Genomic DNA, 13,777 nt, shown 5'->3' with positions numbered 1-13,777 from the left:
GCAGAGCCAGAGCCTTCCTCCTGTTAGAAGAGGGTGGCTTATTAGTTTGGGAAACTGTCACAACCAGCCAGTGGGAAACAAGGGAGCTGGAGATATTCCACTGAAGCTATAGCAAAAGTGGCTTTTTCACTGCAAGCTAGGGGGTTTTTGTTGGGTTTTAGTTTGTATTAATTCTAACAATGTCATCCAAAAACACCAATACTCAAGTTTAGCCTGTACCTATATTGCTGCATGAGCAGAAGTTGAACAGTAATAGAAGAACTTAATGTGAAAAAAAAATGTTTAAAGTCCAAAACTCGTAATAAATCCTTAGCTTAGGCTCGAAGCTTCGGGGTCTGAGCAGGCACTTAAAAGCCACAAACACACAGGTGGCCAAACAAACCCTGGCTGCTGCAGGGCTCCAAACCACCGCTGAAGGTTTGGGGTTTCACTGCCTTCTCCTGGCGACCTGGAGCTTGAAGGGATATCAGAACTAGCTGACATTGTGCAGTGAGGTGTCTGACAGACACAATCGATCACGGCAAGAACAAGAAGAACCCTGTGTTTGCTCCCCACAAGTATCCCACAGGCAGAGGGTGGGCTGACATTACCGCCTTTCCCAGCCTGAGCACGGAGGAGCCAAAGGCAGACGGGCGCTGTAAATTCACGGCTCTGCGGTGAGGGTGCTTGCCTTAACAGTGCTGCAGCTTCACAGCACTGCCTGAGTGCTGTGAAAAGAAAGGAGAAAGTTAAATGGAGGCTTTTAGAGTTCCCCAGTAGCTTCTGTCACTCAAAACACAGCCACTCTTAATCCCAGTCCCAATAAACAGTGGAAACCATTCCCCTGAAATTCATGTGGCAAAGCAGCCTAAAGCAAAGGGCTCGGAGACCTCCTTGCTCCCGGGTCCTGGGGGATGCCAGCAGCTTTAGCAGTCAAGTCAGCTCATTAGAAAAGGCAGAAAACTAGTTCAAAGGTAAACAATGAAATAAAAGACAAATATTCTTGATGCGTCCAGATTCTAGTCAGCCCTTTAAAGAGGACTAGAATTCAGTGGGACAAAAGTTCTGGAAGCAGACTGGCTGACTAGGATTTTTTTTAACTGAAATTTTTTCTAATTTCAGAGGTAAAGGCAGGATGAGACTTTGCATCCCAAGTGCAGACCATTTTTTCAAGGAAGGGGAGTATTTCAAGAATACCCACTGTTAAAGCACACTCATCAGGTCCCTGCTATGTGAGTTAGTGATTGGAGTTAGAAATTAGAGGTCAGAGCTTTGGCTGCCTCTTCCTGCTAGGGGTTCACATTTATCCACATTCAAATCAGGTCCTTGGTCCAAGTTTATATACCTACAGAGTTTGTTTTAATAACACCTAGCAAATGGATACACCAACCCTTATTTAATATTGATAAAGGATTTAGCAATTCAAGAGTACCATTGAGTTGAAGGTCACTGAAGAAAAATATTTTAGAGCGTGAAAATAATTATACAAGGCCATTTTCTTTTTCCCTTGGTGGCTGAAACTTGTCTCACACCACTGATAAAATCCTGACTTAATGGGTGTTTAGTGTCCTGTGACAAATAATACATACTTTTGATTCCATTCCAAGCAAATAAGTAAACATCAGTATTGCATTGGACCACTAAGCCTCAGAGAAAGGACAAATAGCCTCCATAATGAGAGAAACATAAAAAAAGCACAAGTAAAGACAAACTATTCAAGGTATCACAGCATGAAAACATTTTGTGATTCCAGAAATGTCAGTATGGCAAGCTTTCATGCAATATTCTGTGCTCTTCAAAAACACAGAGGGGGGTCATCTTACCGTTTTGAAACCCTTGCTAACAAAAATGCTTGGTTGAGAGCTGTCTTTCATGCCTCCACAGAAGAGAAAGCATAAAAAGCTGTATAACTGGGTGAGGAAATCAACAAAAAAAAAACCCAAACAAAACCCTCAGAAACAAACAAACCCCATCAAACAAAGAGCCAAAACAAAGAAACCCAGCAACAACAACAAAAACCCACACGAGGTGGAGAACTACCATAATACATCCTGAATGGATGGGAAGGGGAAAGGCAGAAATTTGCATTTAGCCCCAGGATCAGCACAGAAGTAACAGAAATACACTTCATCTCTCTTAAGGGCAAGGAGGAAAGGCAGAGGAGCAGTGGAGTTCATGTTCTGGTCTCAGGTAGGCTCACCTAGAGAACATTATGCCAATGCTTTAATCCAGACCAGGAGCAGTTCCCATCTTAAATATAGTTGGGACTGTTCTCACTTGTTTTTATTCACATCTCAGAGCATCCATAGCATGTGCTAAATAAATCTGTGCTCTGACTGCTGGTCTAGATGGCAAGACTATCATTCGCCTTAGGGAGAAGGAACCACAAAAATGTGTAGGATGGGGATACCAGATCCATTGAGCCTTTTATAAAGAACTAAATCACTAACACAGATATAATCCTATTTGCCATCCACCCCTTGGGCTGGACTGGTACTTCTCCAAACAGACATTCAAAACAATAAGCACCCAAACTATTACAGACCAAGAAAAGGAACAGAGAATTCAATGATGAAGAATAACTCAGTAAGAAGTGAATGATTAGAGAAGCAGATTGAAAAGAATAAGGCTTTTCTCCCAAACTTTAAGAATTACCAGAAGCCAAAAATTTAAGGCACCTGGGCAGGATATATTACTCTTTCAATTTCTCTGGAGTTCTAACTGAGTGGTTTTCAAGCTTTCAATGGAATATGCAAGTACCACAGAGCCATAGTAGTCCAATTAAAAATGCATTCTAGAACCCAAGGAGACTAAGCTCTGTCTCTGGTAACTCAGTGGAATTTATTGGTCCTTGCAGACTGGCTGCTATTATGAGGAAAAGCAATTATTCATGTTAAAGTGTGAGTGTTAATTTAAAAATGTCTCAATGTAACCCAAGTCCTCTGCTACCATACAGCCATCAAGCCATCCAGAAAGCAGATCTTTATGGGGTATAGCATGAACTATTTATTTATTGGTCTTCTAGAGCCATTCTTTATGAAACAATTACAATCACTTTGCTATAATGGCGGAAGGAAAAAGAGAATATTTGAAGTGTACAAACAGTACAAGATAAAGGTATTTTAAAACAGAGAATAGAACCAAATCTGAACCCTGTTCAAACTGTCCAACTACAGCTGAAAATTAATTATGATTTTGGAAGTACTTCTGCAAATTGCTACTCCAGCTGACACCCCAGCCACAGTTAACCACAAATCAAAGCCAAACCACAACATTTTACTGGGGATATTAGTTGTCACTGTCAGTTCTTCTCAAAAGACTTTTTAAAGAGAATCATAATTTTGGCAATAATTGCAGCACAGTCATATTTTCAGTTCATCAAGGAGAAAGTTTTAAAATAAATAAAGGATTTTATTTCTAATATATTGTTGAATTCTCTACTAAAATTAGGTAAGCTTAAGACAAGTGAAACATTTTGGTAACACTCAGTTTGCCAAGGGATGCCTGATATTTTTCTGCTAACACAATAAAAACCACAATACAGATAAGTGGTTGTGGGGTTTTTTTTCCTAGCTGCATGAATCCTCTTATCTCACCTCAAAACATCTGACAAAATAGGGAAACAGATGCAGGATACCAACATCTTCATGCAAGTCATTCATGACCTAGAAAGAAACAGCTGAAAAGCATGATCCTTTCTTGTGCTGTGCCTCCTTGGGGATGTTACTATTTGTCATCCCCATTTTGCTGTATTTTGATATAGATACAGTCAAAACACACAGAGGCAAAATGACAAGCACATATAACATTACACCAGTGGTAAAGCAGAACATGAACTGTTTTCTGCAGAGCCTTCAGTTGTGCTCTGGACCCCTCTGGTTGTCATTAATGAGGGGCAATACCCTGCACCCCAACTTTCAGACCATAGAAACCAATTTGCATCTGTTCCTTTGGAAGTAATCTGTACATGACAGTGTTCTATTTCTTAAAATGGTAGACAATAACCCATTTCTAACATTTAAAGGGTTTTTTAAATGAATTCTCCTTTCCTCCGAACCCAAGACAGCAAAGATGAACACAGACTAGCAGCTGAACTCCTACTCACTGTCATTGTCCTTGATGTCCAACTAAGCAAAAACAAGCCAGACTGTCAGAAAAATGGTTCAACAATTTCATATGTTCAATAATTTCATCTGCACCACTAGAAGTGACAGAAAACAAACTGCATATTCCACATATGTAAAATAAATGCATAATTACTAGCTAAAATTTCAACCTTTTTTTTTTGTTTTTCGGAAAACATAGCTGGTTTGGGGACCCACAGACTCAACGGATGATTTTAATTTAGGTTTTTTCAGTGAAAATATTATCAAGTAACATAACATTTTAGTAGAAATGTCACTAACTCAGAAACAATGTAACAAAATCAGGTAAGTTTGCTCAAGTAGTGTCCCATTTTGCTAGAGAACTGGATACGTTCTTGTTGAATATAATTTTATTGTAGCATTTTTTAATTAAAATATTTAGAGATAGAAAAAACAATTGTGAATGCAACACATAACTGTGCTATTGACAAAGCTGAAATTTGGCAATGGCAGGAACACAGAGTACCTTTGACAGCACTGGTGTTTGTGCAATTGAGCTGGAGCACCTCTCCTGAAAGATGTTTCACCTGAAGGCATGAAAGGCAACCAGCATTGGAGTAAATCATCAAGAAAAGAGTTAAACTATGATTTTCTATACTTAGCTTTTATATTTCCCAGGGTAAAAAAGTGCAAGACCTTTTGCTATGGTTTGTAAGGTGAGAACTAAGATTCCACTGGGACATCCACCCATTCCTTCATGTCCTTATTCACCTAGCAATTCACTTGTGACACTTGTAAGGAATGTCTCTGACAGTGCTGATTGGGATGAATGTTTTTGACTCAGGGACAGGGATGCTGTGGCAGAAACAGTGAGGTGGACACACACACATCAGCTGGAGAAGGTGTTTCTGTAGCTACACAGTCACATACACACTCTGTAGCTGGCCCTGGCCTGCAGCTTGGGCTGAGACAAGTGGAAGCAAACAAGGTGCAATCAATATTAAAGGTGGGAAAATAAGCTTTTTTCACTTGTTAATCAATAAACATACTATCTGTTCATTGGCTGTCTACATTTCTGAGCAAATATGACATTCCATTAGGTAGAAATATTGGAAAGTTAATTTTGGAGCAATTATACCCTTGCAGACTTCCTCAGCTTTCATTTTTATCTTTCATTCAACGAGTTATTAGTGTTAATGATACCCTTGGCTAATCCCATCCTCACAGGACCAGGTGGTACATGTTAACACTTCCAAATTAACAGTTGTGTTTCAGATAGAGACACTGGTAGGCTTGTTCAGCCCTTTAGAGGAGAAGTTCCTTGTCTCACTGCATTGGGCAGGGTCAGGTCAGTACTCACGGGCTGGCACCAGTCTTAGCTTAAGAGGTTCATTGTAAGGGTCTGCAGTAGTGTTTAGGCCAACATAGAGAGTAAAAATAAAGTTTCAGGTTAGCAGGCAAGAAAAATTACCATAAGAATTCAAAATATTCCAGTTTTACACCAAGAAGAGTGGTATACTTTTCCCTAAGGTATGAGTGCCTTTACCCTTCTGGTTCATTTATTTACTGTAATCTTCACTATAACTGAATATTTCTTATTCAGGATTGCATTGAAGAAACAAAGAAAATGTCTTGCTAGAAATTCCTGTTTTGCCTTCAGTTGAATTAAACTGGACTAACATGAATAGGGACTTGAGTAGAGACAAGCAGTTTTATACCAAGAATTGTTTTTACACAGGCTTCAAAAGAGCACTTTTTTCCTTGTGAGTATTTCCTTTTTCTTGATGAGTGACTGGAATGTAGTGCTTCTACTAAACAAGACATACATGTGAGATCGAATGATGTCTGTCAATTGTATTAATTGAGGTGAAAAACAACCCTGGATTAAAAAGGAAGAGGACAGATTTTAATGTTTTGAAGTAGTTCTGGGGTTCCATTAGCAGTGCTAACTTATGCAATATCACTGTGACTTTAATCTATGATTGACAGATGCGTATATATATGGAAAGGGTTCTCTAACTAGAATTTAGTCCATATTTGTCTGCACCAATATCACTGTTCTCATTAAACCATATACCAGGACTGATGTAATAAACCTAATCCAAAACCTGTACAGCACATTTGTGTTATAGAAGCTGATGGTTTCAGGCCCTTGGTGGGACAGTAGCAGGGAAGAGCCTCTTCCTGCACAGAGCTGTGAAAGCATCAGTACTTACTGCCACTCCACTGGCTGCCCCAGCCAGCCCAAAAGCAAATGGCCCTGGCAAACTCTGTGGGTGTGTGAGGTGTGCTGAGGCAAGAACTGAGCCCTTGTGTGGGACAGAGGTCCAAGTTTCAGAAAAAACCCTTGTGTCTTCAGTCATCTGCAGTTCATTCCTTTTATTTGAAGGATTGCCCGAAACCTGCTTGGAGAGCTTTCAAGTCTGATATAAACATTGTGCTGACTCAAAGTACCTAGGAAACAAACTTCGCTGCAACAGGGTTAGTGCCAATTAAGATTGGCAACTAATTCTAGCCTGCTCTAGAATTAACATGGCAGCTCAGCATGGATAAATATTTACACTCATGAACAAATAAATCATTCTGCTATCCAGACTAACAGAAAGTGGGGATAAAACAGAAAAAGGAAACCCACTGACAATACTGGGTATGTAAAGAAAGCGTTAAGAAGAAATTAGTGAGAGTGCAGCACTGACACAGGGAGTAGCAGTATGCTCTGTGATGGCTGGGGTGCCAGCAGATTGCCATACCATGAATAAAATACTGCTTCCAGACCCCATCTGACTTCAGGACAATCCCAAAAAGCAGTCAAACAATCCATTAATCAAAAGATAATTGTAGATACAATCCCAGCTTCCCATCCCAGCACAGCCACTCTGTTTGCAGCTCCCAGCAGTTCCCTCTTGTCATTTTCATCTCCTATTTACCACTATGACCAGTACCATCCACCAATCACCATTACATGTACCTTTATCTCTGGCATTCTTTTTTGTCTCCTGCAGTTGCTCTAACTCAAAGCCTTGTCCTGCCTCAGCAAGCAGGGTGTAAGAAAAAGATCTGGTGCAGCTCTTAGGGAAAAGCAGAGAAGTAGCAAACAATTAGGCACTATCTCTGTCTCCTGGAGCTTGCAGTGCCATGGAACTGGTGAGAGAAGTAGATGGGCAGAGATACTGTATAAAGTAAAGGGACACATAGAAAAATGCAAATCAAACCCTTCATGCATTGCCAAAAGGATCAAGTAAAGAATCCTCCTTTCCCTCCTTGGGTATTTGCTTGAGGATTTTTATTGCCCTCTTTAACACCAAGGTCTTTAAGGGGCTCCGTAAACAGCACCTAACTTATTCTTCAGCTGGGAACCAGTTACAAAGCACTGAGGCCATTTAACCCTCAGTAAGGGGTCTCCTACAGCATAAAGCAGATTAGAGGGATCCCCAGGTGACACAAAATCCCTGGGCCTCCCCACTTGCCTGCAGAAGCAACCGTCAGCAGCTGTTCCAATGCAGACACTTCAGGTAAGGCAGATGGGCTCCCCTGCACCCACTTCTCCCTAACTGCTACTGCTCTTCTCATTTCCTCTGCTCTTTTCCTTGGAATCCCTCTCTTGGATTCCTGGGTCAAGCAAGTCAAAGGGGTTAGGCTGGGCTGAGGAGAAGGAACAAGATACCTCAGCTACTGTTTTGGACATGGATGCTGAACTTTTAGATCAGTACTAGAAACAAGGAGATACTGCCTTTCAAAACTGAAATAATGGAACAATTCAGATGACTGTGCTGCAGCTGAAGAAGGTACAGGAAGCTCTGTAAAACAATACAGAAAGATCAACCACTATTTCTCACACAGCTACTCAGATCCAGGGCTTATTTCATGCAATTACTCAGCAATGCACTGACATCTTAACAGAGAGCAAGCAAGGAGGCCCCAGGCCTGGAAACCACAAACTGGCCAGGTGCAGGATCTGTGTGCTCCAAGAGGATCTGTTACACCAATTACCTACTTGGTGGCTTGAGACAGCCTTGCAGGAATTGTGCTTCACACACTATCCACAGCATTGTTACTGCATATGGTATATATTTACTAACATTCTACATATGGATGAACTATACCTTATACCCATATAATTCCAGGATTTTCTATGTCAAAACTATAGGAGGAAGAAAACAGGAATTTTTACTTTTGTACTTAAGCACTGGGTTGCAGCTGATCCTTTAGATAGGTGCAAAAATCCATGGAGTTCCATACCCAAGCACAAGCATTTCCCAGACTCACTCTGACTGACTTTGGTTAATGCTACATTTCATTGCTGGCAGTGGAACTGTTGTACCTACCCAGCAAACACAAGTGGTTTTAACATCCATAACTCACAAATGCCACATGCAGATGTGCTTTCAGTTTACAACTCTGCTGAACTGCCTTCTCATAATTCGAGGAGGGCTCACACAGTTTCCACCGCATAGCAAAATTATTTCATAATAAGATAAGAATCTCTGCTGCAGCAGATGAAAAACATTTGTTTGGAATATTTCAGCTACACTGCAGATGAACAGCCTATTGCATTATGTATATCCTGATTACAGAAACCAGAGAATACAGTGGGCTCAAGTTACCCATGTTCTCTAGTCTTACTGGCAGTTTTGGATATTTGCTCTATTTTCCTACTGGAGCCCCATCTAATGTGGGAGATGACTAAAACAGCAATTCAGACCAAGACAAATTTAAAAGCACAAGAATACAGGATATCTGTAGTAGGGCACATGCATTTTTAAAATATGGAGGAGCATAAACATTTTCTTTAAAAGAAAATTAAATCACATATATCGTTTAAAGGCTGACATCATCTAAAGGTATGAACATTGCAAGCAAGAACATAAATACATTAGACTATGAAACAAGTCCTGGCCAGAAGTGGAAAATCATGTTCCTTACTCTTGCAAAGATGTTGTGGGAAGGGTGCAGCCACAAGATGCCCAGATCACTAAGGGGACAGGCTGAGTGAGCAGTTATAAGGAGATTTTGGATAAATACATGATAAATACATGATCACTTAAACAATAGGACTGAAGCAGCTGAATCCTGTCCCTGTGTTTGCCTTTGCCTTGTTTCAAGGCTTCTATTTTCCAAGTCACTTAAGCTATTCCATTTATCCAACGTTTGATGTTAAAGTTCCAGTTATTTTTTATTTCATTAGCAGTACTCAAATAAAACCAAGAGGATTCATAGATGTTTTGGCAACCTAAGGCTGATGTAAAATCCATGTAGTTAATGTCACTTATACTCCATTCCAAAATAATCAATAGGAAGATATTGTGCATATCTAGATGATATTTCAAAGCCATCTCACTACCTTATTGGGCACTTTTGTCTCAAGTATTTGAGAAGAATAGATGCAATTGACCTTAGCACTTTTTTCTGCACTGTCATGTCTCTGCTAAACAGACCATTTGTATCCATCTTCTCCTCACTCATCTACAACTCCCAGAGGTGAAGAGTGGCCTCCCAATGAAAAAATTGCTATCATGAACCTAAGTGGACTGTAACAAGGTGGCAGCAGCATTTTGCTAAGCTAAGAGCAGTATTAAATACAGAAATGAGAAGGAACTGCCTGAAACTGTTCCAGAAGAAATTGCACAGGAGACCAGGATGACAACTGAACCTCAGAGTGGGTGCTTTTCAGCTAGGCTCCTCATAATGCATGCACTTGCAGCCTTTCCCTTCCCTGATATGCCAAACAAAGGATCTATTCAATTTACTCATTCCTCTGCATGGTTACTAGAAGCCACCAGGGCTGCTGCCAAGGGGCAGGGACAGCCAAAAGCTCTGGGTGTTCAAATGCACCTGGTGGAGCACATGGTGCCCCTCACATCACAAGCGGTTGCTGCATTCACGAATGCAGCTGCTGCAATAAATGCACCCTAACTCCACCTTCCCCTGTCCCACAGCAATCTCTACTGTGTTGTCTAACTAAAGCAATCCAACCACCTACAATAAGAGCCATATTCAATTTAGGAGAAAAAGTATCAAAATAGAACAAAAATTCTTCATCCAAAACATTGCACCACCTTGACCACTTTTTATTTTGACCTCTGCTTTTGACCTCTATTGCTACAAGAACCCTTTTTTGTTATCTTTTCTGCCTGTTCAGAATTCCTATTTCCTTCACAGCATCTTACTAAACAGAGTGCATAGTGGAGCTGCAAAATACAAATACATGTATTTAACTTAGCAAGTAAAAGAGGGAAGCGATAAGAATAGAAATTGTCTTTAAGGAAGGAATTAGCATGCTTACAAAAAAAAATCCAAACAAGTCCACAACAACAAAACAAGCAGCTTCAGCCTAGTTCCCCCTTCTGGACTTCCTACCATATCCTGACTTTTTAAATACCATCTGCCAGAAAGGCAAGTTCCTCAGATGTGATATCTGTTTCTTGGGGTTTTTCTTCATTTACCAGCAAATCATGGAAAATCCTCCTCCACAATTTAAGTCACTAAGCCTCATCCATATTTTCCTTGTTTAAAACACTATGGAACTGTTTGAGTATGGGATGCAATTTGACTGAATTCTTCTGTTATGATCTCCATTGTGGACAGAGTATAAAGACCCTTTACACTGGTAGAAGTTTGTTCCTTGTCATGCTGATGCACACACATTTAAATGTGCCTCAAAGGGCTTCTAATAGAGTGTACAAAAGAGTGAACTCCATTTGTGCTGCAAGGACTTGGTTACTAAAAAAAATTAAGAAAGCCCAAAGAAAAGAAAAGAAAAAAAAATAAAGTAGCCTCTCTAAAGGAATTCAGCTCGATTCAGCTGTTCTAAGCTTGACCTTGCAGTTGTGGAAAGTAAGAATCTTCACCTGCATTTAAATTCCTGCAGACAGATAGCTCTGCTGCCCTATCTAGCAGCTCTCAAAAGTTGAATGCATCCATCTTTGGTGTTTGCAGCTGACAACTGAACAGCTTTTTCTACTGTGTGTACACTGACCCTCATTTTCTGTTGCTTGTAACCAGGCCTTTTCAGAAGAGTGACTTTTCTCCTATCTTGGCAGAGACATATGGCTTATTACAGCAAACCAAGATACCAACTTTGATGTTTCAAAGGTCAGATTTTTTTTTCTGTTATCTAAGTAAAGAAGGCTCCCCCCCCCCCCCCCCCCCCCCCCCAAAACCATATTGGGAAGACACATTAATTTCTACCCTTTTGTCACTCGGCAAAGAGCACAAAGAGCTACGATCAAGTTTTTAAGTTACCTCCTGGGAGCTCCTTTGAAAACTCCTAGTTTGATTACTACGGTGTTTGTACCAAAGCAAGAAATAGCTGCCCTGCTCCACTCATCGCAGGGAGGGCAGCAGCGAAGAGTTTATGAACTGTAATTACCAGCTTACCCACTCAGGCTCCTTCCTAAAGCAGGAATCATTCATCATCCTCTTTTGTGCTACCGACTCCTTAAAAGGCCTAGTGAGCTTTAACTCCCGGGTATCCCACCAGAGCCAGGCTCCCCCGAGCCCACGCCAGGGCTACCTAGATGGATTTCAAAGGGAACATCGCGCCGCTCGCCTGCCTTATTTGGAAAACCCAACTCTGCACGGCTTGGCACAACCTCAGCGGCCGCGCAGCGCTTCGCAAACCTGAAGCTCTGACAGAGATTTAACGAGAAGGAACCTCAGATTGCAATGAACTCCCAGCACCAGCAAGAAACAGAAATGAGAATAAAAAGAGCGGGCGGGCTGACAAGAGCCGAGCGAAAGTTGTCGAGTTAAAAACAAGCCCAAAAGGGCCCAGCGAGGAGCCCTCGGGAAGGCTTTGCGCGTGTTTGGCGTAAAAATCTTCAGGAAGGAGGAGAAGGAAGGCCGGGGAGCGAGCGAGGGAGCCGGTGGGACGGCGGCGGGCAGGGGCCGGTGGTGCGGGCAGGGGCCGGTGGTGCGGGCAGGGGCCGGTGGTGCGGGCACAGCCGCGGCCGCACACGCTCCTCCGGCCGCGCTCGGGCGGGGGCGGAGCGGCGCCGGGACGCCCCTGCACCCCCGCGGCGGCCGGGAGGCCTATGGGGGCGCGGCGCCGCCGCCGGAGCGCCGGCAGCCCCTCCCCGCCGCTGCCTGCGGGACTGGGAATAAAGACAGATAGCGGGGCAGGCACCGGCCGGGCGGGCGGGACGGAGCGCGCACAAAGTTTCCTGCGGAGCCCGCGGGCGGCAGCAGCGATGCCCGTGCTGCGCGGAGCGCTGGGGCTGCGCGGGCGCCGCCGGCCTTAGGGGAGCGAGAGCGGCGCGGGGCGCGGCAGCGAGCCCCCGGCCCGTCCTCTCCTCCGGGCGGCCAGGAGGAAGCGCCCCGGGCAGGGACGGGAGAGCGGCACTGCCGGAGCGCGGGGAGGGGGACCGGCACCGCGGGGCCAGCCGCGCCGGCGGAGCCGGGGGAAAGATGAGCTTGTTGTCAACCATCGACACCAGCGCCGCGCCCGTGTACCAGCCCGCCCAGCTCCTCAACTGGGTCTATCTCTCGCTGCAAGACACGCACCAGGCCAGCGCCTTCGATGCCTTCAGACCCGAGCCCTCCTCGTCCCAGCACCCCGACCTCGGCTACACCAAGAGCACGCCGGAGCTGGGCTCCTCACTCAGCTCCAGCTATCTCAACAGCTTCTTCCAGCTCCAGCGGAGCGAGGTGAGTCCGCCGCGCCGCCCGGCGCGGAGCCCCCGGCCCCCCCGGGCCACAACCGCCATGATGCCTCGGCAGCCTCCTGCCCCTTCCCCGGGCCCGCAGCCCCGCTCCCCGCCGCGCTCGCCGGGGCGGCTCGGCCACCCGCGCACGCTCCCTGTCCTCCCGGCCCCTTCCCGCCCGGCGCTCCCTCGCTGCCCGTCCCGCTAACGGGCCGGGGCCAGGCGCCGCCGCCGCGGCATTGGCGCGGCCGCCGCCTCCTCCCGCCGCCCGCCAGCGGCGCGGGGCGCCCGTGTTGACAGTCTGGTCAATGGTTACACGGATTTCCCGTGCGCAGCCGGAGGGACGGGGGGCAGGACACGCAAAAAGTGCTACATCCGTCATAACGTGCAAAAATACCACCGCTGCCGCCACCCCCCCTTTTAGTTTGTTTTTTTTTTTTTTTTTTTTCCTAAAGCGTTACTTTAAAAACTTGATACATATGGCTTATGAGAGATCAAAGGCAGGCACTATTGGAAAGGAAGAAATATAAACAGGAACGTGACAAAAACAGCAAAAAAGTTTTGTGCACGTTTTGTAACGCAAAACAAGACTAAATGTAACCAAAACGAAGGAAGCTAAAAAACTGGGATATGCAAAGACAATTCGCTGTGGAACTCCCTGTCACAGGAAGTTGTTGAGGTCAAGCACTTCTGCATTGGAGGGGTTTCACATGTGTGGAGACACTGCAAGGTGGCACCTCGCACACCACAGCTCCAGCCTCTCCAGAAAAGACCCAGCTACACTTTGGCACCCTACTGTGGGAGTTTGCCGGAGGCATTCAACAGCATCTTTGTTTCATATGGTCAGATGGACTATACACCCAACCTGCTCTGGCACTTCCCACAGAACGACATTTCCAGCACCTTTTTATGTTAAACATCGACTTAAAATGTATTCTCAATCAAAGTACACTCTTCTGTTCTGTCAGAAAAGTTTTGGAGTTATTAATTAAAACTAAATCAAATTCCCCAAGTGCGCTCATAATAGAGCTGCTAACAGCTGAGAGCCAGAGTTACATAGACACGTTTTCC

General features: G+C 44.2%; 1 protein-coding gene and 1 long non-coding RNA gene across 2 annotated transcripts in view; one reads left to right on the top strand and one right to left on the bottom strand.

Moving 5' to 3' along the window:
• Positions 1 to 1,802: 1,802 nt before the first annotated feature.
• Positions 1,803 to 5,582, bottom strand: LOC134422095 (uncharacterized). The gene is made up of 3 exons (XR_010028728.1): positions 5,425 to 5,582; positions 4,591 to 4,651; positions 1,803 to 1,889 (listed from the first exon to the last, which is right to left on the bottom strand). It is a non-coding gene; the product is annotated as an uncharacterized LOC134422095 (long non-coding RNA).
• Positions 5,583 to 12,417: 6,835 nt separating this feature from the next.
• ZCCHC24 (zinc finger CCHC-type containing 24) overlaps positions 12,418 to 13,777 on the top strand; it is a 107,325-nt gene continuing 105,965 nt past the window's right edge. The window contains exon 1 of the mRNA XM_063163894.1: positions 12,418 to 12,710. Within this exon, the coding sequence (XP_063019964.1) occupies positions 12,471 to 12,710 (240 nt within the window). The 5' untranslated portion in view covers positions 12,418 to 12,470. The remainder of the gene's footprint in view (positions 12,711 to 13,777) is intronic.

Source organism: Melospiza melodia, chromosome 9 (genome assembly GCF_035770615.1).
Source record: "Melospiza melodia melodia isolate bMelMel2 chromosome 9, bMelMel2.pri, whole genome shotgun sequence".
In the NCBI taxonomy this organism is placed as follows: Eukaryota; Metazoa; Chordata; class Aves; order Passeriformes; family Passerellidae; genus Melospiza; species Melospiza melodia.
This window is presented reverse-complemented; position numbering and strand designations above follow the sequence as displayed.